This window comes from Drosophila gunungcola, chromosome 3R, assembly GCF_025200985.1.
Source record: "Drosophila gunungcola strain Sukarami chromosome 3R, Dgunungcola_SK_2, whole genome shotgun sequence".
In the NCBI taxonomy this organism is placed as follows: domain Eukaryota; kingdom Metazoa; phylum Arthropoda; class Insecta; order Diptera; family Drosophilidae; genus Drosophila; species Drosophila gunungcola.
The window spans coordinates 30,519,433-30,547,355 of record NC_069139.1 but is presented as its reverse complement, the minus strand read 5'-3'; the positions used below and the strand labels follow the sequence as shown (position 1 = coordinate 30,547,355).

At 35.2% G+C, this 27,923-nt stretch overlaps 2 protein-coding genes across 2 annotated transcripts in view; both read right to left on the bottom strand.

Annotated features, from left to right (window-relative positions):
* Window positions 1-150: 150 nt before the first annotated feature.
* LOC128256685 (DNA polymerase alpha catalytic subunit) lies at window positions 151-12,109 on the bottom strand. Its single transcript, XM_052987636.1, has 6 exons — window positions 11,966-12,109; window positions 11,715-11,909; window positions 9,757-10,772; window positions 6,220-8,780; window positions 2,919-3,397; window positions 151-502 (listed from the first exon to the last, which is right to left on the bottom strand). The coding sequence occupies exons 1-6, from the start codon at window positions 11,979-11,981 to the stop codon at window positions 306-308; spliced, it is 4,464 nt and encodes a 1,487-aa protein (XP_052843596.1). The 5' UTR covers window positions 11,982-12,109; the 3' UTR covers window positions 151-305.
* Window positions 12,110-15,170: 3,061 nt separating this feature from the next.
* LOC128263827 (uncharacterized) overlaps window positions 15,171-27,923 on the bottom strand; it is a 70,273-nt gene continuing 57,520 nt past the window's right edge. Inside the window, exons 2-3 of the mRNA XM_052999294.1 lie at window positions 16,835-17,241; window positions 15,171-15,903 (exon numbers count right to left, since the gene is read on the bottom strand). Coding sequence (XP_052855254.1) covers window positions 16,881-17,241 — 361 coding nt within the window. The 3' untranslated portion in view covers window positions 15,171-15,903; window positions 16,835-16,880. The remainder of the gene's footprint in view (window positions 15,904-16,834; window positions 17,242-27,923) is intronic.

Here is a 27,923-nt window from a genome sequence, read left to right as displayed (position 1 = left end):
ATTTACATTTTTATCTGGCTAAAACTTAGATACGTGTCCACAGAAGCCATAATAGTAAAACGAAAAATTTAACAAAATGTTACTGAGACAAATAGTTAGTGTTGCTTTTGTTTCAAAGTCGTCGTGTATCTAAGTGGAACAGTAAGAAATGGACTCTGATGTTTTTAAAAATTTGAGTGTTTCTTTAATATTGTATTTACAAAACAAAATTTTTCTCAACGTTTAGTTTTTGAGGCTTGGTTGACTTTTTCCATATGTTTTGTTTTTTTAATGGAACTTATAACAAATGATATTTAATTAAACACTTAGACGACATCTGCCAAAGAACTTGCGATCAAATCGTTGTGGGGTGTTGGTTTGGGCGGTTGCAAGGACATAAGGGCGAGGGTCCGGCCAAAGAGTTTTTTGAGCGAAATGATCACGTAGGAAGAGCTCTGCAGTTGTTGATCTACTGTGTCGTAAAGGAGCTGGTAGGCCTGCTCAAGCTCCGGCGTTAGGGTGGCTGAAATGGGAAATATTTTTATTACTATTTTTAAAAACCAATTTTAAATAGAAAATTATGCTTCCTCGACTAGAAATATTCGTTACTCAATACTTAATTTCTATTCAATCAAGCAAAGTTTTTAATTTTGGTCAAGAAAAGTGATCGTTGACACTGTGGAGCGATCATACATGTTTTTAACACAAACTTATAAGAACAATTACATTTCTCTGCCAGTAACAATGTAAGCGGCACAGACTTTGCAAATACAATATATTTTTTTAAGGGTTAAATAAGAAAATACGAAAATCCAATGCTGGGCGAAGTTTTCTATTATGGTGCCCATATATTTAAAATAACCTCAGAACAGTATGCTATAGGTTCCCATGACTTTTTTTAAATTTTAGAAAATAAGTGTGCTTTGGCTGCTATAATAAAATACACTCAAGCATAACAAAATTATCGTTTTTGATAAAAAAAAATAATTTAATTTTTTTTATAAAACATCAAACTTATTTTGGATCTGCGTCTTCGGTGTATATATTTTTGACGATTTTTTTTTCGCGTAAAACAAATATAATGGTAAAACCTCGGTAAAAAAAATATTTTAGTCGCATTGACATATACATATACATATATGTAAACATATATTATTGAGCAGCACCACGGGACTAGTCAAATTCGTTTATCTGTTTCAGCGGCTTAAAGAAATTGGTGGTTCGAAATCGGTTAAATTTGGTTTTAAAAATGTTGCACTAAAGGTAGGCTTACAACAAATAGTCTCTGAAAGCAAAAGTGCCATGATCGCTCTCATATAGTTGTTATTAATGGTGTTGGGAAAATTTTGTATTAAAAAATAAAATCATTTACGATTTTAGTCATTTAAATCAGGCGAATTTTGAATAGTCTCGGATTGTTGATCAAGAATATAAACTTTATTGGGACGACAATGTTGCCTACTGTACTTAATAGATACATTTAACATTTAATGCCCTCTGCAAGGGACGAATATAAAAAATATGTTTTCTTTTTAGCTAATCAATATTTTATGATTTCTAATTGTTTTGCTTAAAATAATATTTATTTTTAAAAAATATTATTAAAATTAAAAATTTTAAAATCTTTGAGAAAATGGGTAGGTTGACCATAGAGGATCAATATGACGCTTCTCTTTTATTTGTGATTGATTTTTAAAATCAACAAAAAAATAAAAAAGCCGAACTTTATAGGAGGCTGCAACTCCTTCAAAATTATAAAACCTTAAAACACTAAAATTTCAAATTATATGCGTATATGTTAAAAAAAACATTGAAGCTAAAACGATTTCCAGCTCAATTATTTAAACGTTCCTATTGCAGCATTATTAAATCGTTTTCCGATTTCAATTAATCTAAAAGCGTAGTTCGAAATTTTGAAATCCAAAATATCCAAAATGAATAAAAACATGAAATGAAGCAAACTTCGGCAAGCCGAAGTTCATATACCCAAAAAGTTCATGTATATAAAATTAAATGTACTTGAAAACATTAAAATTATGATTTACTTGCGTATAAGTTTAAAAACATTGAAGCTATTATGACTTGCAGCTCAATTATTTGATATTTCCTATGACAGCTATATAATATCGTTTTCCGATTTTAATAAAATTAAAAGAGTAATTCTGAACTGTCAAATTATTAATTAGTCAAAAAGATTTTCTAAAAAAAATTACAAAAATAAAAAGATTATCGTCGCAAATCTCACTTTTGGAATAGCCAGCGCGCAGCTCGGACATGAATCCAATAGAAAATCTATAAGTCATCCTTTCTCAAACGGTTTACGTCAATGGAACCCAATTTGAAACTCTTAAAGAATCGGACGAGTATATCATATAGCTACAAGGAAAGCAATCGAAATATTACAAACAAATAAAAACAAATTGTGACTTTTATAATTTTCAATATTTTTTAAATTCTTTTGGACATATGTAGTAATGGTTTAAAAGCATAGATTTACGCATTTAATTAAATTTATATCATATAGCTGCCATACGAACTTTCAAATAATTGAGGTAAAAATCATCACAGCTTTAATGTTTTTAATCATATACGCATATTTTTAAAATCTTTTAAAAAATTTTTAATTTATGCAATAGCTGCAAGTGTATGTAAACTTCAGATTGCCGAAGATAGCTTCCTTTCTTGTTTATAATGTTTGTTTCTAATCTTTTGAACATTGTTACTAATTGAATAAAAAATAAATATAAATTTGTTTGAAAAATATTTAACCCTATTCTTGTTAGCCAATAAAATGTAGTGTCCTACACTTTATATTACATATTAGCGTAGAAACAGACGGTGATGCTGATCAAGAACATATATCCTTTACAGGGTCGGAAAGTTTAAAGCTTTATTTTCGTTGAGAAGGCTTCTTAGTGGATTCCCAGGCTTTTACTTACGTTTTTGCTGTAACTGCTGTTTGCCGAGGTCGAAGATGAAGCGCAAGTAGCAGAGCTGATTGTACAAGTCCCGCTCCGTATACTGCCGCAACAAGCTGCCACTACGGCACTTGTGACAGAGTGGACGGCGCATCTCCTTCGTCAGCGTATGGGTACGTGTGTTGTAGTTGCAATCGGGGTGATCGCAGACGAGCCAATTTTTGTAGAACCGCTGCACGTGCCGCCGAATGGAAAGTTGTAGCTGATTACGGATACTGGCCAGGTACTGGACCGGTGCGGTTTGGCACTCGGAATTCACGCATTGCTGAAGCACAGAGATGTGCGAACTGTTGGGTCCCGGGCGATAGGCACTGGCCATCAGCTGCTCCGCCTTGCAGGCAACGCACTGGAATCGGAAAGGTTCGCAAAGGCGGTACAACTGGAGAGTTGTTTTAAGGAGAGACTCGCCTTCCGACTGCTCGGTGATCTCGCGCTGGGCTCTAAATAAAATACAACAACACAAACAATACAATTTAAGTGTGATTTAAACTTCCAAAGTTAAAGCTAAGAAGGAAAGCAAAGTTTTTATTCTGCTTTTGAAATTGGCCGACGACGAAAATGTGAAATTAATAATACACATCGAAAAAAAATATTAAAGCAGCGGCTCTGACTCGTCCGCCAAAAGTATATAATATTTTGTAAAAGGTACATGTACAAGTAATAGTTCTAAAAACGTTGCTCCTGATTTGAAATTATGAACTCTATTTCTTTGCATAAGTTACGAAGTATGTAAATTGGCGGAAAAAATAAAAGAAACGCACTAAAATCGTTCGTTTTTTTTTTTAATTTATCTCACTAGAAAAATCCAAAAATAATTTTTCTTATTCACTTTATTGTTTTTTCCAATGATAAGACTGCAGTGACGTGCAGACGATACTAGCGCTAGTCCTTTCAGAGTCCGGGGATCACTCACTAGGGAGTGCTCGTGTGATGAAAGTTATCAATTAAGTTGTGTTATAAAGATTTATAACCAACTTTGAACTCGAGTTTTTCACTTCGATTTATGTATTTGCTAAAATATTTAAGGATATCTTTTACATTAAAAGATTTTAATAAATTAGGTATTTTCCCCTGGAAAAAATAATAGAACCTTTATACCTTTATATACACAGTATTTTTTCAATTGCTTAAACTGTAATAGTTTTTAAGCCCGCAGGGCACTAATGAGGCAACTAAATTTTTAGTGGCGCACCACTCTATATTTTGTAATTTTTCGAACAATTCTTTCCTTTATTCGGATTTAAGGATACAGAATTATTTTTTAAGGACCCCTTTAAAACTTCTAAAGAAATTTTGGAGCATGGGCCCAACCGGCCACTCTAAAATATTAAAACGATTTAAGTTAAGTTTTAAGTTTGTTAAATAAGCCTGGAACCTACATTTGTTCTTAGACCCAGAATATCGGACCGGAATATCGGAAGTTCTTGTGTTTGCAATGGAAGGAAAAAGTCTTTGGGCGCTTAGTCAACGTTTTACCACCATATTCAAACAAATAATTTTCAGTTTTGTTAGATTGAAACACGTTATTCCTATTTTGGCGTGCTTGGCATTATACAGTTTAAACATTTTAAACAGACTATTTTTATTAAGCAAGAGGAAAATGTTGTCACCAATGATTTAATGATTTAAGAAGCCCTTACATAAAAAATGGGTCTTTTTCAATTTTAGTAATTAAAAGGTAGTAAAAGGTTAAAAGGTCAGTTGCATTCTGTCTTCACTCTTTGCCGCCATGGTAAAATTATACTTAACAAGAAAGGAAGCAAACTTCGGCAAGCCGAAGTTCATATACCCTTGCAGCTATTTCAAAAACTAAACACTCTTGAAAACGTTAAAATTTTGCGTATATGTTTAAAAATATTGAAGCTATTATGATTTGCAGCTTAATTTTGATAGTTCCTATGGCAGCTATACGATTGTTCCTATGGGAATTTAAACCGTAATTCTGAAATAATTAACCATTACTACATCTCGAAGAACTAAAAAAAAAAAATTAAAATTCCAAAATTAAAAAACACCAAAGTTATAATTTTTTTTTATTTATTTTTCCGATTGTTCCTATGGTCCGATCCGGCTCGATCCGACTTATATACTACCTGCAATAGAAAGACAACTTTTGGGAAAGTTTCATGCAGATAGCTTTAAAACTGAGAGACTAGTTTGCGTAGAAACGGACGGACAGACGGACATGGCTAGATCGACTCTCCTAGTGATGCTGATCAAGAATATATATACTTTATAGGGTCGGAGATGTCTCCTTCACTGCGTTGCAAACTTCTGACTGAAATTATAATACCCTCTGCAAGGGTATAAAAACAAACTTCTTCCTCAGCAGTGCATTCATTTAAATATATAGTATATTGTTTAACCTTCTGTTTTCCTTTTTTTATGTTTATTTTAATAGCTCTGCAGTACATTTCGCGACCAATTTTTAATATAAAAGTTGCATTTGAAAACGGATTTTGACCAAGTTTTAAAATGTATGCCTAACTTACCATAAAGTACTTTAACTTAACCTTTATTTTCGAAATACACAGATTCTAAGTTTTAAATTTGGTGTAAATAGGTCGCGTTTCTAATTTATTGTCTAACCCAAACATGTGGTTAGCCATAAATTTGCTACACACTGCAAGAAATAAAGGAGTAAGCGAATCTAACAGGACCAGAAAATAAAGTACGGATATCAGTACTCTATGTTTTATTAGTCAAGAACTTATTTACATATTTAGGAATTAACTTTTAAGTGCAGAAGAAACTGTCGTTTTTTTCAAATTGGTTAACATTTTCATTTTATAATAAAGTCCTCTAAATATATTTGCAATCTACAAAATTTTATATGGCAATGTTATAGCCAAATAAACAGACCTTTTAATGACACATTAATTTTTTCGAGGTACCTAGGAGTAGTGACTCAGAAGTTAAAAACGTTGTGTTACAGTTACGATAACCAACGCCAAAAATGACCTCCAGTTTTGAAAAAGGTCGCAAAAAAAAAGACAACATATTGAAATTGTTTAGCTGAGTGTAGGGTATTTTATGATCGGAACATTCGACAACAGCTTTCCCTCTTTTTTTTGTATTATTTTTCGTATTTTTACAAAAATGTATTTTTTTAAAGTTTCATCCAGAAAGCTTTAAAACTGAGGGACTACTAGTTTGCGTAGAAATGGACGGACAGCCGCAATTAATCAGAAATTTTATTGGAATTGTATACTTTTCTGCGACGCAAACTTTAAGCCCTCTGCCAGGATATAAATAAACTTACCGCTGTGCATTTTGTCGGAACTTGGTGGGATCCATGCCAAGGCATTCGGCGATGCGACTCGCATCGGTTCCTTCAAGCACCTCTACCATCCGCGTGACTACCGGATGTACCTGATGTCCAAGGTAGTAGTTCATGTCCAGCTGGAGCTTCTTATCCTCACTGCTCTTAAGCTCATCTAAATGGTAGGCTCGCTGCATGGCAGCGTTTGTGGACCCATCCAAACAGATTACATAGTCAACCATGTCTCCCTTCTTGTACCGTCTGTTGCGCTCTCGATTCATACGAAGAGCCACCTGGACATGCGGTAGTGAAGCACTGTTGGCGTATTCCTGGGGTGCCCGAGTAAGCTGCTTGGTGATTACAAAAAGCGGCAGAGGTACTGCACCCTCTTTAATTTGATTTTTGATCTTTTCCAGTTGGGCATGCACTGCATCTAATTTTTCTTCCAGCTGTTTTTCAGACAGCACTTCATCGAGAACAGCTTTTCCCACCATCACAGCCAGTTGAGACCAATCTCGACGAACTATATCGAGGCCCTTGTGTTCCTGTTCCCGCTTCAAATTACCCTTGGAATCCTTGCTTAACTTAACAGCAGCATATTTCTTCTTCTTAAGCAACAGCAGGCAGGCAAAGACTCCATCAATGTCCAGCTCTAGCTGCTTGTACAATTTATTCACACTTTGCTTGATGCTGTGACCAATTTTGAAGACCTGATCGTAGTCTGTTATATTGGTATTAATCATCAGAGAATCGGTGTCACCGTAGACCACGTCGTAGTTCAACTTTTGAACTAATTGTTGGGTGTTTGTGAGGATTTCTCTGCCCTTGTGGGTAACCAAAGCAGCCAAATGCTGGGCAAAGAATCGGGAATGTGCAAAGCCCAAGCAGCCATACATGGAGTTGGCTGTGAGTTTCAGAGCCATCTGTCGAATATGGTACTGCATCTGAAGTTCCGGCGAAAGATCGGGCGCTGCCATTAGCTTTTTTACCTCCTTTCGCGACTCCACCAAACGTTTTAGTTGTAGGGGTAAGATTCCAGCTTCAGTTTTGGAATTAGGAAGAGTGGGCAACTCATCCATATCAACGGGCTGTTGAACAGTGGTGAAGCAAATGTTGTACTCTTGAATTATACTTGGATACAGGGAGTTAAAGTCCATAAGCAAAACAAACTTTTCATAGAGACCTCTCATTGGTTCTAAAACCAAGCCCCCAGCATAAGCCGCTTTTTTTTTTGCACCCAAAGTGGCATCTGCACCAAGAAGTGTAGCCTCCGGATCTCCAGCTCCACCACGTTTTGATTGCGGCTTCTTATCCGGCACTATATAGTTCTTCTCATAAAAAGCATGCAGCAGCAAGAACTCATTCCGTTCGGAACGACCTCCTTGAAGAGTCCTTGTCATCGTGTTGCCACAAATATTGGTGATTTGCATGGCCAACGGCATGATGTTAAGCTCGCACATCAGCCTTAGTAAATAGGAATTGTCCTGCATTGTGAGGGATACAAGCTTGGTGATGCTCTCTCCTTTTTCGTACATCTCTAGAAGATCATCGGCATTCACGTCCATTCTCTCCGATTCGTTTAACTTCAGAACTTGCTTGCATAAGGTTTGTAGATCATAGGATCTGGCTCTTATACACTCCTCGGCGGAACGCTTTACATCACAGACAATTCTGCCCACAAAATGGTCCAGTAAACGCTTGCCAAACGATTGCGTCATCCTAAGGCGACCCATTCTTGACCATTGGGGTATTTTCAAAGCCATAATTTGATCGGTAATAACATTCAGTTGGCAATCCATTGCATCAAAGGTTACTATAAGATCCGCATCTATTTGTTGGTACTGAGCCAAAAACCAACTTAAGAGGGCTCTCTCTGAATCGTGCTTGTATATTTTGGTGGATTTATATTTAGTTACCTCGGAATTCAAATCCAAAGGCCAACTAACAACCGCTGGGCGGGTTAGAGCACACATATGACGATTGAAAGCGGGCTGTGGAGCAGGACGATCGATATGGAAACGATTGTGGGTCAGCATGGAAATCATGCATATTTCATTTCTTGATGTTTTGGGATTCATCGAGGTACGGACATTCAGTGCGAGAAGAGTAAGAGGAGGTGGAGGTGCCGGCTTGCCCTTATCTTGCAATAATTCCACATTCTTAGGTTCTGACAAGGTTACCTCCGTTTTACACCAACTCATGGGAGCTGGGCTCACTTTAAATCCACTAACCTGCAGCCAGCAAGGACCCTTGATTTTTCGTTCGAGCAGGAAGCGCTCCAATGCATTGGTGGTGGAGCCGAAAATATGCGCTATGGAGTTGTACTTTTTGCCAGCCGACACATTGGGAGGTGGTTTCTTACCATCGTAGTGAACCTCCAAGTAATCGCAAGTTTGGGGCACTTCAATACCGATGGCGTGGTGGGCGAAATTCTTGCTGACCTTGCGGGATCGAAAAGATTCCAACTTAAGTTCGCTGGCCACCTCGCTGTCAAACTCCTTGTAGATATCTGCCACAGTAACCTTCTGCTCGGTCGGCTCCTTTGAAATGGGGTCCAACAGCTGTAAAAATTATAAAAAGAATTAATAGGAAACATTCTACATAGTTTCGAACAAAAAACAAAGAAAACTTCGGCAAGCCGATGTTTATATAACACTGCCGCTATTGCAAATATTAAATATTCTTTATTCTTTTACCTTAATTTCGAATTATATGTGTATATGTATAGAAACAATGAAGCTATGGTGATTTTCACCTCAATTATTCGATCGTTCGGCAGCTATATGAATCGTTTTCCAATTTGAATAATATTAGAAGAATTTAAAAAAAAATTGAAAATGGAGAAGTTAAAATTTCTTATCTTTTATTTTAATATTCCGATTGTTCGATTTAAGCCGGGATTTTGAAAAAATAAATCATAAATTTGTTTGTATTGTTTATAGTGCACCAACGTTCATCAATATATATAATATTCTATATATCGAAAAACTAAAAAAAAAATAAAAAGTTATAACTTATAATTTTTGTTAATTTTCTTAATTTAATTTCTGTGGGAACCATATGTTAACGTCTTCCGATCGGGCTCGTTAAAAATTATATAATACCTGCAACAGAAAGACAATTTTTGGCAAAGTAGCTTTAAAACTGAGACTAGTTTGCGTAAAAGCGGACGGACAGACGGACATGTTTAGATCGACTCTAGTGATGCTAATCAAGAATATATATATTTTATAGGGTTGCAAATTTCTCCTTCACTGCGTTGCAAAATTCTGGCTGAAAATATAATACCCTCTGGTATAAAAAGGCTTTAAAGCTGTTTCCAAAATAAAAAAAGGCTATTTATTTTCAAAGAAAATAAAATTTTAAACAAGACAGTTTAAAAATGTAAAAATTTAATTTAATTTAGTTTTTTTTTTTCGTTTCAAAAATTTAAATATTTTGTATGTTGATTTTCTTGTTTTAAAAAAGTTTTTTACAAAATCTAAATTGTACATTTATTACATTTAAAATTGTGTTGAATAACAGAACATTACTTACATATTGACGGGGTAGAAGGTAGAGCACTCGGTTGATATTCTGCACACGCACACAGACAGACTTTCCGTCAGCGGTGCGGCCGAAGAGGAAGACCTCGCCGGGCAACTTAATTGGATCCTCCCAGGCCTCCCAGTACCAGAAGCGCAGCTGTTCATCGGAAGAGATTGGCGATTCCTGATCTGCAGTGAGCACGGACTTCTCAAAGTCATCGTCCATCTGACAGATGGACTCCCAGTTGCTTAGAAGCTTGCTAATTTCTTCGGGTTCACTTTCATTTGGAGATTCAGTTATCTCCGCTTTAGGAGTTACTTTTTCGGCGACTTTAGCTTGGTATGTCTTCTTCCCTTCTGTTTTTGTTTGGAAAATCTCCTCCTTAGGCTGCTCCTTCTCGACATCGAACTTGTTTTCGTCGTCATCTAGGCAACTGAAATCCATATTATCGGAAAAAGGATCTTTCGGTCCTTCTTTGACTGGGTCCGTTTCGGGCAGTTGTTCCTTTTTGATCGAGGGAGTGGAGAAAAAGGCCACCTTTGTGTTCGATACTGCTGCCTTGGGTTTCAAAATACGCTCCAGCATCTCGTTATCACTACTAGCCTCCGCCTTCTTGCGCTCCTGCTCCTGAACTTTGATGTTGTTTAGGAAACTGTTCATGTATTCCTTAGCAGCGGCGGCGTCGGATTTTCGCGAGGCAACTGCTATTTTCGCCGGCGCTATAACATTCTCCATTTTTCCAGAACTCTCTGCAGGTTCTTCTTTCATTTCTCCCAAAATATCAGCCAGGATATCATCATCTTTCACACTGTTTTTGATGTCTGGCTTTTTGGGCACAGCAGTGCTGAAGAGATTCTTGATAGAGGCTTTTCCTTTGGCAGGTTTTTCATCTTCCCGTGGTCTTTTTTTGCTGTTAGGTGCCACGCCCTTCTTCTTTGTCCTATCCTTTGGTTCCTCTTCACCATCGGAGAACTCATCTTCATCCTCAAAGAAATCCCGATGATCTTCTGCATAGCCAGTTCCATCTTAAAAGTCAGAAAAACGTATTTTAACTGTAGAATTTCAAAAAAAGAAAATTTAAACAAAATATCTTTAGCTTAACATTACTTAGTGAACATCGTACCAATTGTCAAAACAATTTTTTTTTTAAGCATTTCGAATTACTATAATATATACTATTATTAAACTATCAAAATTTCATTTCAACAATCGAAGGCGGCTGTAAAGTCATTAAAGCATCCAAAATGGGAAGGATCTTAAAACACGATGTAGGAGAAGAGTGTTATGTTATAAGTCTTATTTCATAAGCTCCATTTTTAAGTAAGCAGTTTATCAGAAGGGCCAGATCGGGCGACTATGTCATATAGCTCCCATAGGGACAATAGAAACAAGAAAGAACGCTATAATAGACTATTAGATACCTGCAACTCAGCTAACAAATTTCAATTTAACTATTGCCCCACAAAACATTCGGGTGTTTAGGTGCGTCTCCTGTCAAACTGCGTTGCCAACACCAGAAGCTAAGACCGTCACCCTCTCTACATCAGCGATCATAACGGTCCTATCTAATGACCATAGGATAGTGTTTTGTCGGCAGAGCAGCGGACGAGCATTATCTGCATGTAAAGATCTCTTGCTTTTTTAAGGCGACGATCATAAGGGCGGACAGACGGACACGGCTATTGATCCTGATCAAGAATATGCTAACCGGACGCATATATTGGATTTAGTAAAAGAATCAATAATATGGAAAATAGTTACATTTTCCAGTAATTGAATAAAAATATCATTAATGTAACCACTTAAATCGAACATAAACTGGCTATAATTTGAATAATTAAAATGGATAAAAAAAATGGTACAAGGTATGTCTTATTTGTTCATAAACTGCTCACTTCGATGTTTAAAGGCAGTCTCAATTATTCCCATAAACATTTTACGGGATATTTCCGAAGGCTATTACTCACCCTCCTCGATCCAATCGTCGCCGTACTTCTCCTGCGCCCGCTTGGCGTACTCCCGCTCATCCACAACATCGTAAACATCGTCCACATGGTCTCCCACCTGGCATTTGTTCTTGGTCCCCTTCAGCTGGCGAAGGCGCTCCATTGCCGCGAACCGCCCATTTTTGTCTATTCTTTGGCGCTTGGAGCGGGGACCAGCTGGAAACAGATTGTCCAAGTAAATACGGTGTATATTGGCCAACTAACTTACTTACAAGGTGATTCGGACATTGGAACTGGATAACGCTGATTAATTTCTCTTTGTTGTGCTGCAGATTCTTTTCATTTATGTCCAGGGCTGGAGACTAATTGAAACGGCAATGGCGGGAATATGTTGACAACAACACAGCGATGAACAACGACGGCCATGAAATATCGATATAGGCAGAAGAAGAAGAATGTAATAGCTTAGGCACACTAGTCCTAGTTTTATACCGATGTATGACTTGCGTTTACACTTAATGAACTTGCCTGTCTTTTTTGTGTTTGTATATAGAAATTAAAAATTCATAAAACATAAAGAAAAGAAAAGTAGCAGAGACTACTTCTGCAATATTTATTTTATTGATTTACAAATTCAAGAACAAATCTCGCTTGTAAATATGGCCTGATTCAATTTCCGCACAGTCCATCCGTTGGAAACAGTTGGGATTTTTGACAAGTGTGAAACTCTGCGTGAAACATCCACCCTCCGATTTCGGCTGATCTGAACAGCTGTTGCTCATCGAAACATAAACAAAGATGGTTGAAGACGATGACGGTGGCAATGTGAAGTTTCTTCGTCTCGTACTCTGAATTGGATATTATGTACCTTCCGTTCAATCTCTGTGAAAAGAGGCTATTATTGGACTTTTTAAATGTGCCTGATTCCATTGGCGCATTAGCATTTAGCTAGTGCTACTCCGACATGTGAACGGCACGAACAGCTGATTTGGGTTTTATTACTTGTCAATGGTCGGAAAACAAAACGAAATTATTTCAAAATCATGAATTCGAGAAAGTTTACGGAAATCTTAAATTCTCAGCAGGACATCCATAATGCTATCAAGACATTTTCCAACTCGACAAGAAAGGGGAACTGATGGTGTTGTTTGACGAGTTTGCAAAGGAGACCTCAGTTTCTAAAAAGAGCAAGGATCCCCGGATATTTGGCATTTGTTTTCTGCTAGAGATCTAGCAGTAATGCAATGTGGTAGAGCGACCAGGATTTGCAGCGTGTGCTCTTGTTTTCAGTAATTTTTATGCAAAATGGATTTTAATTTCGAAAGATCAAAATTTGCGCTTTGCATATAAAACCCAGCTGTTGTAGTGGTGGCACTACCGAAATATCGTTAAATATCGGTATTTTCTGGTATTTTTGAATCGCATTATTTTATCGCATTTATTTTAAATGCCGAATTTAGCCTTATGGGATTCCCTGTGTAAATAAATGAGCATTAGGCTAAATGCGTTTTAATGCGCCGTTGGAATTCGGTTATTACATTTAGCGCGGCGAATGAAAGCCCCTTCCTATTCTTTCATATTGTCGAATTGGAATTTGTTCAAGTAAAAATCCTCCAAATACTTTTAAAAAAAAACTGAATCACAACCGAATTTACAGCTAAATACTCGCAACAGCGAGTTGAAATGTGCGTCAAATTAGCAACGGTCGGTTAGCGACGGGAACGGAATCGTGGAGTTTGGATCAGGGAAGCGTTTTTTATTTTTAAATATTATCGTAAATACGAGGCCAATTTGAAAAATTAAAATGCAAACATATTAAAAAAAAGAATAAAGAACCGTCTAAACAATTATTCAACCAATATTATCTCTTACAAGTATGGGAAAAATGCATTTTAAAACTTGTTCCAAATCTATTTATTTTTAATATCTCGTCTTAAACAATTTGTGTGCATGTGCCACAAGATAGAGCCCTATTTCAAGATTCATGACCAAAAACTTTAATAAAAATAACTTTGTTTTAGGTAAAGTAGCTTAACAGTGGCTTACAGACAGTTACGCTCTATACAAAAAAGTTATCAATACTTAAGTTGCAAATTGCAGAAAATTAAGAATTTGTGCAGATATACCGGGTATACCAGCATATAGGGGGCTCATTTAAGTATGTGTGGGCCAAGTTTCATGAAAAAACAAACAGTTTTTGAGAAAATCGCTTGCGTTTCTGTACTGGAGGCTAGGAAGCCATTGTTACGCACTTTCGTCGCTAAAAAAAAATCATACGTTTTCGAGAAAGTTGCGTTTATGTACTGGCGGCAGTATGCAGCCACTTTTACCCACTTTCGTCGCTAACTTTTTTAGCCAGCATTGTAGTGCTGATTTTTCTTTAGCCTAGTACTCAGATCGACCAAAAGTTTTGCCAGCGAAAAAACTTTATTCTTCCCAGTGAGACCGAAGTTTTCAGAGTTCACCCGAGTTCGTGTGCTTGCGTTTCTGTACTGGAGGCTAGGAAGCCATTGTTACGCACTTTCGTCGCTAAAAAAAAATCATACGTTTTCGAGAAAGTTGCGTTTATGTACTGGCGGCAGTATGCAGCCACTTTTACCCACTTTCGTCGCTAACTTTTTTAGCCAGCATTGTAGTGCTGATTTTTCTTTAGCCTAGTACTCAGATCGACCAAAAGTTTTGCCAGCGAAAAAACTTTATTCTTCCCAGTGAGACCGAAGTTTTCAGAGTTCACCCGAGTTCGTGTGCTTCGGTTATACTGTCAAACAGCTGGGTCTAACGCCAGAGTTAAATTTGCTTTTGGAATGGTGGCAAATACGCGGCTTTTTCGTTTTTTGTTGTCGTTTTTCCCTCCATTTCCAACTGTTTTCGTCGATCTGAATACTAGGCCTTAGCAATTTGTCGAAGAATTCTGAGGAAACCGGATTCTTACAATTTTCAGAAAGGGATGGACTGCGTGGAAAAAGGGTTGCACCGCAGAAACATCGGCTAAATATCGCATAAGTTATTCCGCCAAAGTCCGTCAAATTTTAACGGCGAACTAACTGGGAAGTTTTAAGAACAGCCAAACCTTATGGACCTTATGGATGGATCTCTGTGGAAATACGCTATTATAGACGAAAAAGCCGCTGAAGCTAAAATTGTTCGCTGAAGCAGAAAAGCCGCCTGTCTGAACAGGTCATAAGGAAATATAGTTTTTTTAAACTAAAAAATAAGGCTTGCTCAACGCGTATCGATATACTATCGCGCTCGTGAATGTTATCGATGTAAACGCGTTTTCGTAGTGCAATATACATATGCGGGAAAAATAACAATTTTTTTTAAACCGGTATTTTTGCGGTTTTATGACAAGAATCTTATCCCAATCATTTTACTGAAATTATAGTTCCCTCTTTAACGGTAAACAAATGGAGTATGCGTATATTCCTTTTAATTATGTTTTTCAAACCAAAGCGTCCCAAAATAATAGACAGACTGTTAGTATGGTTTTATTTATATTTTATTGATCATGCATACTTTTAGGCTTACATTATATATTTTATTATACATTAAATAAAATTAACAGCAGTTCCGCTAAAATTGTTTGTGAATTCGAAACGTTTTTTTGTTTCTTATAAAATAATTAATGCAAAATCATGGTTTATATATATGTATATATACACATATATAAAACAGACTTACATATTGAATGAATACATACATTTATGACTTTATTTGCTGTTAGAATTGTTATAAGCAAAAATTCACACATATTTGCAATTTAATAGAAAATATTTAGAATTTTCGCGCTTATAGTCTTTTTGTTTTAGAACGTTTTTTTCGGGTGTGTTTGTGGGAATAATGATAGAAAGTGAAAAAAATATGGAAAATACTGTTTAAGTAGAGGGTGATCGAAAGGAACTCTAGGAAAGTGGTTAATAAGTCAGTCTATCAAAGGCAAATGTATAAACTTGATACTGTTAAGAAAGCAAAGATAAGAAAAAAGGCAGTTAGAGATTCTGGGACTTTGAGGTATTTTCTTCAGCTATGGGGTGTGTAATTCTTTTCTATATGGTTTTAATTTTTGTTTTAAGCCACGGACATGGCACAATTTTTTTTTTATTCTCAGGAGTAGTTCTGTTCTTATGGTTTCCATAGTTTTGGCTAAACATTAAACAACAGCAACAAACATAAACAACAACAAATAATGGTTAACAAGTGCAAGGTGAAACTGCAAAGAAAAGAAAGAAAAATATATTAATAAAAATAGATATAATTTTACTATAATTTATTTCGAGAATGTGTTTAAAAAAGTCTTTTTATTATTGTTAAATTAAGGTATGTTTCACACTTTTTTATAAAACCAAGGTGTCAGAATATTTGATCAATAAACTAGCTTAACTTAACTTTAACTTAACTTTTAACTTGAATCAAAAATGAAATCTAGTCTCTTTTTTTTATTATTAATAAAAAATGTTTTGATTTTTTTACAAGTTGTTATACCCGTTGTTCGTAGAGTTAATATTGTAATCGTTGAAAAGTATGTAACAGGTTGAAGGAAGCGTTTCCGACCATATCAAGTATATATTCTTGATCAAGATCAATAGTCGGGACGATGTAACCATGTCCGTCTGTCTGTCCCCCAGTATGGACGTTGAGATCTCGGAAACTAAAAAAGCTAGATATTTGGGGCTTATTATGCAGAATTTGGTATTCACAAATCGTGAATGTATGTACTGTCATTCTGAGACATCTTAGGCCGTAGGTGTTGGACTCTGTGAGTGTGTTTCGGTCATTTCCATCAACAGTCACAATTTTATAAATCGAGCTAATATTTTAGAAGTTATGCCGCGATTCTGCCGCAATTCTGCCTCCCCTCTGCCGCTGCTCTGCCGGTAATCGCTGCAGTAGATAGATAGAACTGTTAGCGCGAGCGCACCCCCACGGTGCTGAACGCACATAGGTAGCTTCTAGTGTTAGCTATGCAGTTCGATAGTTGACTCCACCTAAACTTCTATTGTTTTGTAGGGAGAATACTTAGTTTAAAGTTTGTTGGCTGAGTTACGGGAATCTTACAGTCGGAAAAGCGTTATCTCTTGTTTTTGTTTTAACTGAAAAATATATTTTTTTAAATAATCTAAATACTGCATAAGTTCTTTCACCTTGCTCTGTGCCTGCACAGATGATACCCTCACTGCTCACGCGCTTTCACACCACCTGCACGGTGGCAAATGCACTGAAGGTGACCTTCTTTGGGAATTCCGGTCCGGGAGAGCCACGCGTCTTGATCACCGGCTTGAGAGGCTGGCGGGGCTTAAGGGAAAGCAGTCCAGCGGAAGCGGCTAGTTCCCTGAGGCGCTGAGAGAAGCCGATGCCGGAGTGTCCGGATGTGGAGGCCGTGTTGTGGTTTTCGAGTCCAGCACAGTCCAGAACATCCAGGCCGTTGCTGGAGCGATACACCTGGGCGGTGGCCGTGGGATAAACCGCCAGATTGGTGCCACCGACGCCTCCTGTCGCTGAGGTTGAATTGGTTGCCGTTGCAGTGGCAGCTGCTGAGGGTGTTATATATCTGCAAAATGGATAACGGTGAAAAATTAGGTTTCTAAGGGCACAAATTATGAGTTCTAGATCTTAAACAAAAAAAGATTTATGTTAACTCAAAGCCGATCTAGCAATGTCCTTCCGTTTTTTTATATGAAGTTTTGTTTGCTTTGGGGGCATTTTGGTAGCCCGAATATCAAGCCTAAAAATTGGCTTTTAGTTAGTCATCAAGACAAGCTTTATTTCCATTTTATTTTATGTTTTATTTTCAGAAGTTAAACCAGAAGCATAACTATCAGCAGGAACCGCTGTAACCGTTGTGTAGTAATATGCTATAGTCGCCGGTTTGGCTCTTTACGACTAACAGTTGCGGTAAAAATAATAGTAGTGCTGTCGCCCCTCATCCTTAAATGTTTGTAATGGTTATATTTCTTGAACAAATTTTGCGATTGTTGATTTTTTTAAATTATGCAATATATAGTTGAAAACAATCAAAATAAGTGAAGACGATAATAAAATTAAAAATTGGCAACATCATTTTTTTTTGCAGTACAAATGTTGTAATTTTTAAAATATTTTATTTTTCTGGATTTAAGAAAAATAAATAAACCATTTTGTTATAGTTTTTCAAAAAGAAAAATGAAATAAAAACCAAAACTGAATAAAATTTTGATAATTCATAGTTATTTTTAAGAATTTCATTAATAGATCTGAGCTAAAAATCTAAATTTATACGGCGCGTGAGCTCCTTGTAAAAAATAATATTATACATAATAAAGGCAAAAATCGTTTCACAAATACAAAAATAAAAGTTGATCGAGTTAAAAAACTATATAATGCCCAGTAACTGGCTTCTTTTATGTCTCAGAGTGAATATGACAAACTTACGCGACTTGTGGGCGATACATTTGGTGTGGCCAAATTTTTAAATAAACTGGAGCTGCAGAAGTATTACTACAATCCGCATGCTAAAAACAAATATCTAGCTCGAGCTGTTTTTTGAGATCTCTTCGTTGATATCGACAGACGGACATTGTCTTAACTTGGCTAGTTATCCTAAGGAAGAATATATTTACTTTGAAGGGTCGGAAATACTTCCTTCTGCCTGTTACTTACTTTTCAACGAATACAAAATACTATCAGGGAAATTTTCCATCATATTTATACCAGTTAGTCGTAGAGTAAACTAACGGGTATAAATTTGATGGAGAATTGCTCTGATAACCTTATAAGTGATATTTACCAAAACAAGAACCACAATAACACGACGTTGTGTAAAAATCAATATTGAATAATGTTTCACTTAAGAAGCAAGACAGTAATTTTTACATTTTTTTCTTATCATTACAAACTATTATTTAACATTTTGAAAATTCATTTTATAAAGTGTTACAAGAGTTGGAGAAAAAATTATTAAATTTTCTTTGCATCATAACGAGCGAACTCAAAAACTTCGGTTTAAGGAACTATTTCGTTATTACCATCTGGTTGAATGAAGAAGATTAGAAGGGCTGGACGCTGATATTACTCAGCCTGCTAATTGCAATGTTTTTTATTTAACCAGAAACTACAAAATCTTGTACCAGGTGTGAAGAAATCACCCCATCCACGACGTTGTGTAAAAATCAATATTGAAATTTATTGTAACATTTATTGTATTGATTATAATGTTTCTTTTAAGGAGCAAGATAGTCATTCTTGCTTTTACTTTCTCATCATGAAACATTTCATTTTAGTGTTACAAAAAGTTTGGAGAAAAAATAATTAAATTTTATTTGCATCATAACGAACGAACTCAAAAACTTCGATTTAAGAAACTATTTCGTTATTACAATCTGGATAAATGAAGAAGATTAGAGGGGCTGAACGCTGATGCTACTCAGCCTGCTAATTGCAATATTTTTTATTTAACCAGAAACTAATAAAACGTGTACCAGGTGTGAAGAAATCACCCCACAGAGGTGTGTCCCAGCAGGTCGCACACAACAGCGAACTTTACGGAAGGATGGGGCCAGACTTTCGGATACCAATACTTGGCAACAGCCCGATTTCGTTATCAAATCGCAGCAATTATTTCATGGTTGATCAAAAATTATTTGAGTGCCAAGTGGGCTTTGTTGAGGCTGCTCTTGCTTCAACGCTAAATACGCTAATCAATTTGTTTATGAGCTGAGCTCGCGTTGGGCTTGTTTTTATATATATGTACATATTTATAAGATTTATATTGTTTTTCCTGTTGCGAAAAAATATATATGAGTTCACAAATAGCAGCCTTGTTTTTTCGAGATAATTGCTTTGCGGCGAAAATAAATTGTTAGGTAAATAAAGTGGGATGAAAGATAAATGCCAGATGAGACATCAATACGCTAGTCAGGAGATCTCATTGCTCAATTACTCGAAGGCTATATCCACTGGAAGTCGAAAATGAAGTCCAAAAAATAATTAAGTTCCACTTGGAAATATATATATTTTCTTAGAAAGAGAAATACAAAATTTGTTTTATTTTTATTTTATTTGGAATTGGTTAGCTGAGTAACGGAAATCTAATAGCCGGTATTTTTATTATTTAATTTAAGACATATCAAACAAAAACAACTCGAAAACACCGCTTCAACATGTCTGATATTACATTTGTGACGAAAAATGATTAAATAAATACAGCTTTATCCAGGAATTTACATATTTGCCTGCACAAGTATTTTCTATTGCACCGCGCTAGATTCGAGCGTCTTAAAATAGACCCTTACCATTTTTTTAAACCGATAAGCAAAGGCTCGAAAATTATCACTTTGAAATATTTAATATAAATTTGTTTTTTAATAACTTTTGAACCGAGCAGGACCCAGACAATTTTGGTGTCTTTCGACGCGTATTTTTAACAAGTATGCTTAAAACGGCCCAAGAATTCAAATTTAAAAAAAATTTAGGACGTCATTTTCACCGCTTTTTCTGCTGAACCAATTCATTTTTAAAAAGTCTTGGTATGCAAGCCATATTCTTTTAGCGATACCTTTCGATTGGTGTATTACTCGTTACGATCGGACCATAAGCAGATTTTCAATTCTCTTGGTACGCATCGTCATAAAATGTACTGCCGTCCATAGAGGTACAGGGTGGTTCACGAAAAAGTTGAATTTTAAATTAACAATGAATATTTTCTTTATATATTTTTTTTTATTGAATAGCTCTAACGCATTCATGCGTTTTCAGTTCGCGCAATGAGCTGAAGAGCGCTTGGTAGAATATGAGAATTTTAACTAAAAATAATCTTTTCAGATGAAGCTGATTTCAAACTTCGGTGGTAACCAGAATTGCCGCATACACTTAAAGAAAAAATCTAGTATTACGGTGTCAAATCAATTACGAACGGTATCAAAAGTAGGGTAAATTTGATTTCGTTTGATTCAAGTACGAAAAAAAATATTCAAGTAAGAATTATTGAATACTGAACGTTCTCAGTCCAAGTAGTCAAAAATGCTAGAAGGAAGTACGAAAGATATTGGTTAGGGTACGAAAAATTCTTTATGTAAGTATGAAAGTTTCTTAATTTAAGTTGCGCAAGTGAACAATTTAAGTACACAGATGGAAAAAATAAGAACATTGTATCTTTTTTTTCTTTCTTTTTTTTCGTATCTTTCCCTTTTTTTTGTTTTTTTTTTGGTTCTATATGAAATTAGCCGCATTAGCCGGTTGCGCCACACTGGCATCACGTTTAACCGTGTACTATGCCCGTATAAGAATTCAAACGAATATGTTTTCAATCAAATAGCTTTTACTAGCAATAATTTTAGTATTATTTACAAATATTATAAGCAGGATAAAGGCGAAAAATATCGTTTTCTCTATGTATTAAAAAAACATATTATTATCAAGTACGATCTGTACTTAAACTGTACACGATAGTTCTCAAAATTGTTAGTATTATTCGGCCAATTTTAAAGTATGTCCGTACTTTAATTATTTTCATTCAATAATAACATATTTAAAAAAATAACCAGTCGTTATTTGTATAGCCATTTCAAAAAGCAACCGCTGGATGGGCCTCACCAAAGACTCTATAATACACGAATTTTCTAATAAAGTCGAATTTTCTAATAAAATCAAAGTGTGAACATAATTTTAGATGCTTTGTTTCCCCGTTAACCTTTTTAGAAAAAAAAGCAAGGCTTAAAAAGTTGCTGAAATTCTAATAAGACTTATGTCCTATTATTTAATTAGCCATTTCGTATCGGCAGTTTGAGAAAATATCAATGTGAGTCAAACACGCAGTCAAAGATAAAAATGTTGATTGCATTCATTAAAATTGTTTCCAAAGTTTTCATTTAAGTTTATTGGTTTATTTGCATGCCATTAAATGCCCTTTGCTCAAGTGCTCATACCGTGTGAATTATCTTCATGTTTCGTTTTACAATTTTCATCTTTTCTGAGGCCATTGTTCTTGTTTTTTTTTTGTTTTGCTGGAGCTGCGCTTTATGTGTACATAATTAAGCATTATCAGCTGGGAGTTGCATTCAAAATGTATCTTGGTTGGTGGCTTTTGTTTTGGTCTGCGTTTGTTTTCGCTTTGGCATTGAACTTTGTTTTGACTTTGAGGCTTTGAAGCATTCAGAAAGTCATAATTAATTATAATATTATCAACATTTTCATATTTCTGACCCATCAACATATGACTGTCTGTTTCTACGCGTTTGTAAGAAATTGCCTGCCTTTCATACAGTGGGAAAGGATTTTTTCTTGTGTTTTTGATTTTAAGCTATGTTAAGTTTCTTGGTATTTGCGGCAATGTCAGAGAAAGTACAAAAGGCAGTGGGAATGTTTATGATTATCAGTTCAAGTTGGTGAGCTTTAATTAAACGTGCTGACGCAGTTAATAAAATGTATTAAACTTTTTCTTGTCTTAAAATAATGTATAATATCTTAAGAATGTTGTGTCTTAATTTTCGGATCGGAGAAAAGTTGACGAAGGTATAGGTATTTTTGTACAGGTTCACAAGAAAAAAATTAACCGCTTTTTCACTTTATATTGAGTTTTTCAATACGTGTTCCAAAAAAGTGAAAATTTTCATTTCGAAAAGCCGTCAATGACATAACAATCGATTGTCTAACGACATCATTTTGATTTTTAGTTTTCGGATGATCCAGTACCAGGCTATAATGGGCACCGCAATACATCTTTTTTTGAGAAATTGCTGTCGATGCCGTAGAATATTGTTTAAATGTCAAAATTTCAAAAAATTTGTTTATTTATACACGAATGAACAGTTTCCCACCTTAATGGCATGCATCATTTATCAAAATTTTAATTTCACTTTTTTAACTTATCTTTATCTAGGCCTATCAAAACCCTCTATATATTTTTTTCGGCAAAATGTCTTTCTTCTAGAGATCTTGGAGCCCGTTGACACAAACCTTTTCCAATTACTTAGTTTGCCAGCACCTCCCACCCTTTCTGCACCATTGAAACGCTTTAAAATTGGCTCAAACAGTTGCTAATTTTGACCCAATTCTCATCGCCTGTCATTTCTGGGGAGACACGGGGAGGGAGCTGTCTGATGAGGTCTAACCGGTTTCCTTTATAAATTAAAGCTGATTTCGGCTTGCCCAAAATGTTTATGATTCCCCATTTTTTTTTTATTTGTCCAGCTCTTTTGATTTTTTTTCAAGTTCAGCGAGCGCATAAATTTAAAGCCAATCCAAAGGGATGCGCAAGACCAAACCAACCACTGTTGGTTTATTGACCAAACAATTTAAGTGATTTTCGGCAAAGGCTGACAAAAAAAAAACATACCGGATTGACTATTAATTTATATCGCAATCTCTTAGCTGCGTTGCATCCGCAGCCGTATTTCAATTTTAGTGTCTCGAAGTTGTCAAACAGTTGACAAATGGCCAATAGAGCTTCGCTAGCCAAGTACTGACAAATTAGCCAATAAAACGCAGTTATGCTAAGCAATAGGCAAATGGCTGGCATTGTACATTTTTCTAATGCCCAAGACATATATATCAAATAATAAATCCAAAATAAAAAGTAAGGCATACCCAGAGATACGGTAATAGTTATAAAATAGGGGGAAATAGAGAAACACAGGTGTGCTTATGGAATGGGGAATTTAAAGAACTGACGCAGCTTAATAAATATTATAAAATTAATTTAAACTTAGATATCTGTTTTAAAAACATAACCATGTTAAGATGTTTATTAAGGCCGTGCTCAGAGGAAAAGAATTTTTTAATTTTTAATTTAATTTATTTTCGTTTTATCCCGTGCTACAGGCTAGGCCAAGACTTGAAGTTATGGCACCAGTCACTATGGGTACAATATATTTTACATTAACCATTTTTTCTTACATACTAACATTATAAAATCTTAAACATAAAACATACACAAGAAATAAATTTTAATGCATTCTAAAAGTCAAAAATAAAAAGGGAAAACATTTAAAAATAAAAATGAACTACAAGTTCGTTAAATGTTGCTGAAAGTATAAATTAAATAATCAATAAAATAAAACGAATAAACTAGTTTAAGACTTATCAAAGTTTTTTAAACCAAAAAAATTCCTAGAGCAAACCCGATATTATCTATGCTTACCCAGCTCTAGAGCGAAGATAGGCATAAAGTGAGCTGGGGAATTGAGGCAGCTGCCGGCTGTCTTTTAACATAATTACATATTTACTGTTGCAGTTGCATCTTCTTTTTGCGGCCTGTCTGGAAGTTTCCCCTGCCGCTCTCTGCTTGTGTGGCATGTTAAGCAGCTGCCCAGAAAGTGGCAAAAAGAAATATATAATAATGAAAGAAAATAAAACAAAAGAAGAGCCGCACTTGCGCAGTTTCACATCCGCATCGCATTCTTCACCCCTTTTCGCCCTCCTCCCCGGGCTCTAACAATTGCTTTATTTTGAGGTAAATGAAAAGCAATTTTTATGCCATAATTATCCGCCAGTGCGAAGAGGAAGACGATCGCGAAGTAAGCCAAGTGCCAGCCTGCAGTTCGTTTCCTGAGTCTTTTGCTTAGCATACGACACAAAAATATTCTAGAACAGCCAAAGAGACCGCGAATGGCTGCTATTGGAGAGTGTGCCGAGTTGCACAGATTTTAGGTAGAAAATGGTCGAGACGCAAGTGATTTTTTTTTCATAGAAATATTTTTCTATACTTTAGAAAATCGACCTAAAAATATCGCCCTGATGTTTTGACAAATTTTCTATTTTTAAGACAAATTCGCCAAAAGTTCAACACATCGCACCATAAATAATTAAGTGTGAAATTTTATTTATTCGTTGGCGACTATCCTTAATTCAAAGGCGATTTTATTAAAAAACTTTTTTTTCTCAAAAAAGTAAGTTGTTTGCTTCAAGTATTAAATTCTCTATTCATTTCAGTTATCATTTACAATGTTCTTCTGTTATAATTAAGAACTAAATGTATATAAGCATAATTATGTGGGCCATTCTCTAATGTCCTACGCGTTCGAATTGAAAAAAAAAACATGTGCGATATCTTTATGGTGCGTATATTAAGTTTGGGTAATTGTTGGTTTTCCGAGATAATCACAAAAACATACGACTGTCGCATGATACACAGACTGAAGAGACTTTTTTGAAAACCTGTTCAAGCACTTATTTCAACGAAACGTGGTCGAAGATTTTTATAAAATTAATTTTAAAATGTTATGTATTGATCGTTCTAAATTTTTTTTGTTTGTTTTTTTTTTTAAATTTTATGACTGTTGCACGCGGCATTTCAGTAGAAATGTTCAGAACAAAACTTCTGCAGTTTTCTGACTTTTGATTGAAATATTGTTGCCCTAGATTTAAAAAACCTTTTTTCTGTAATATAAGTTAAGTCGCCAATAAATCCAGTTCAAAGTCGATTTGCTATATTTTAGAACCATATTTTTCTGAGTATAGTCATGTCCGTCTGCCCGGACGTCCGATTCTACGCAAACTAGTCTCTCAGCTTTACAGCTACCTGCATAAAACGTTCCCAAAAATTGCGGGTAGAAGATAAATCGGTACGAGCCGGATCAGACGTTTATATCATAAGGCTTACATAGAAACAATCGGAAAAATATATGAAAAAATTGATTTAAAAATACTTTGGTAACGAAATATTGTTAAAAAAAACTTCGGCTTGCCGAAATTTGCTTCCTTTTTTTTTGGTAATATAATTTATTCGGCATACTTCAACCGACTTGCTATTAGCATTGACTGGTTCTAACAAGCCGTTGACTGTTGTTCTACCGCTTGGGCAAAAGTTATGTCTTTATAAAAATATATATAGCATCATTAGGTTCGACTTTTGACATTTTCATCCGATTAGCGCTGCGAGTCGCATCGAATAGAAACACGTTTTGATCGCGTCTCAAAAAAGTCTAATAATCAGAATGGGCGTTCTCCCTTTTTATACGATCTCTTGAGGCGTCGCGAAATGTCAAGGCTGCTTGTGCCACAAGACTTTAAGGTTTGCTCGTCAAATATCCATTTGTGATTTCGCAACTATGTAAGCGGCAAGAATTTCCAATTACAGTGGCCAAAGGAATGAAAGATTGGCGAGCATAGGCAGCATAAAGCCCAAATGGATCTCTGATAGTTTAGCCAGTCATCGCCCTGAAGAAGCGGACAGAAAAGAATCCCCATAGGGAAACAGCGGTACGAAGTGAAGCAAATCTTTCACACATTCGAAGCTCTTTTGAGGGGAGTTCGAGTAATCTGCACCTTGACTCCTCAACTGTGCGTCTCTACGGCCCAGCCATTATTGAAAGTGTTTATTGAAATCGATGATGAATGATTGAAAGTAACTATTATTTGCCAGCAGTCGCCGCTGTTGATGCCGCTGCCTTTGTTATTATTAAATTTACTGTCGGAAGCAATTTACAAATTGTTTGGCCAGACAACATTTTCTGTTTGGTTTTGTTCACCTTTTCTCCGTTTGCATCACTTTGTTCGGCAGAGACTTTTCTTCTACATTTTTAAATTTATTTAAAAATAAATAAGCATCTACTTTACATTAACGTAAGCAAGCCATTATTTATTGTATGACCTTAAACCATTTTTATTTATAAATCGTAAGTAATGATAAATTGTTTGGTTACTTTAAATGATAGTCTTTTTATACCCTAACAGAGGGTATTTTAATTTCAGTCTTCTGCTACTTCTCCTACTTTATAAAGCAGGGGTGCCCAAACAAACGGACGGACAGACGTACAGACTCTCCTAGTGATGCTGATCAAGAATATATATACTTTATAGGGTCGAAAATGCATCCTTCACTGCGTTGCAACTTTTGACTGAAATTATAAATGCTAAGAAAAAAGGGGTAAAAAGGGTAAAAAATATAAAATTAAAAGAAGTAACTTTTATATTTTGTAATTTTTTTTTTAAAGTTCTTTTTGGCTTATTAATAATTTCACAGTTCAGAATTATGCTTTTTATTTTATTAAAATCGGAAACCAATATTATTTAACTGCCATAGAAACTATCGAATAATTGAGCTGCAAATTATCATGGCTTCATTGTTTTTAAACTTATACGCAAGTAAATCATAATTTTAATGTTTTCAAGAATGTTTAATTTTTGCAATAGCTGCAAGGGTATATGAACTTCGGCTGCTGAAGTTTGCTTCCTTTCTTGTTTCATTTCAAGTCGTTACACTAAAAAAAAAATATATTGACATTTTCCATTGGGGAAAAAAAAAAAAACACATAAAAAAAATAAAATAAATATTAAAACTACAAAACAAAATAAAACCTGAAAGAAAATTGTGTGCAAAGAAAAAATGCATCGACTTTGCTTTTCATATATTTTTAAGCAGTTCAACAGCAAAAGACGAAAATGAGCATTTGTGCTTTGGCACCCCTGCTATAAAGTATAAATGTTCTTGATCAGCATCAGTAGGAGAGTCGATCAAACCATCTCCGTCTGTCCGTCCGCCTGTTCTCTCAGTATTTAAAATATCTCAGTACTTAAGGTATCTGCATGAAACTTTCCGTTTTATCAACGGATTATTATTTAATTATCGAAAATCGCCTAAATTTTAATGGGTTTCAATTGCGTAGCTCCTTAGCTTAATGTTCCCAACATTTAAAAAAAATGTGTTAGTAAATGTATGCTTTTAAGCTAAGGGTTTCCAAAAAACGTTAAAGAAGAAGCCAGAAGTTCGTTTTTTATATGAAGTAATTAAAGCGCATGAATTGGCCAATTTACCAAATGTCGGGATCCAAGGCGTCGTACAGCAGGTTGATGTGAATTAATTACTGACCCCCAAGCGCTGCAAATTCTCCAGGTTGCAGATGCCGTCAAAAGGCTTTGCTGCAAAAAACCATCGCTTCATATACACTGGTGGAAAAAACGTAGTAAATACAAAAATTTCAGTACTCAGTTTAGTTATGTTTAGCTTTGTTTGCATCTGCATCTGTTTCGCTTTTGAGTTATTTTAAATATAAAAATATTACAATTTTTAAAAATTTTTCATTTGTTTGTTTTTGGATTTGCTCCTTATATCTGATAATGTAATTTTAATTTAACCCATATTAACCCTTAACAAATGAATTTAAATACTATGGCAACCATTTTAAATCAATTATTTTCCAACTTAATTAATTTATATTATATATAATATTATAATATTATTTTAATATTAAATAATACAATTTAATGTGAAATGAATTTAATATTCTGATTAATTATTTAATTAAATTTAGTTGAAAA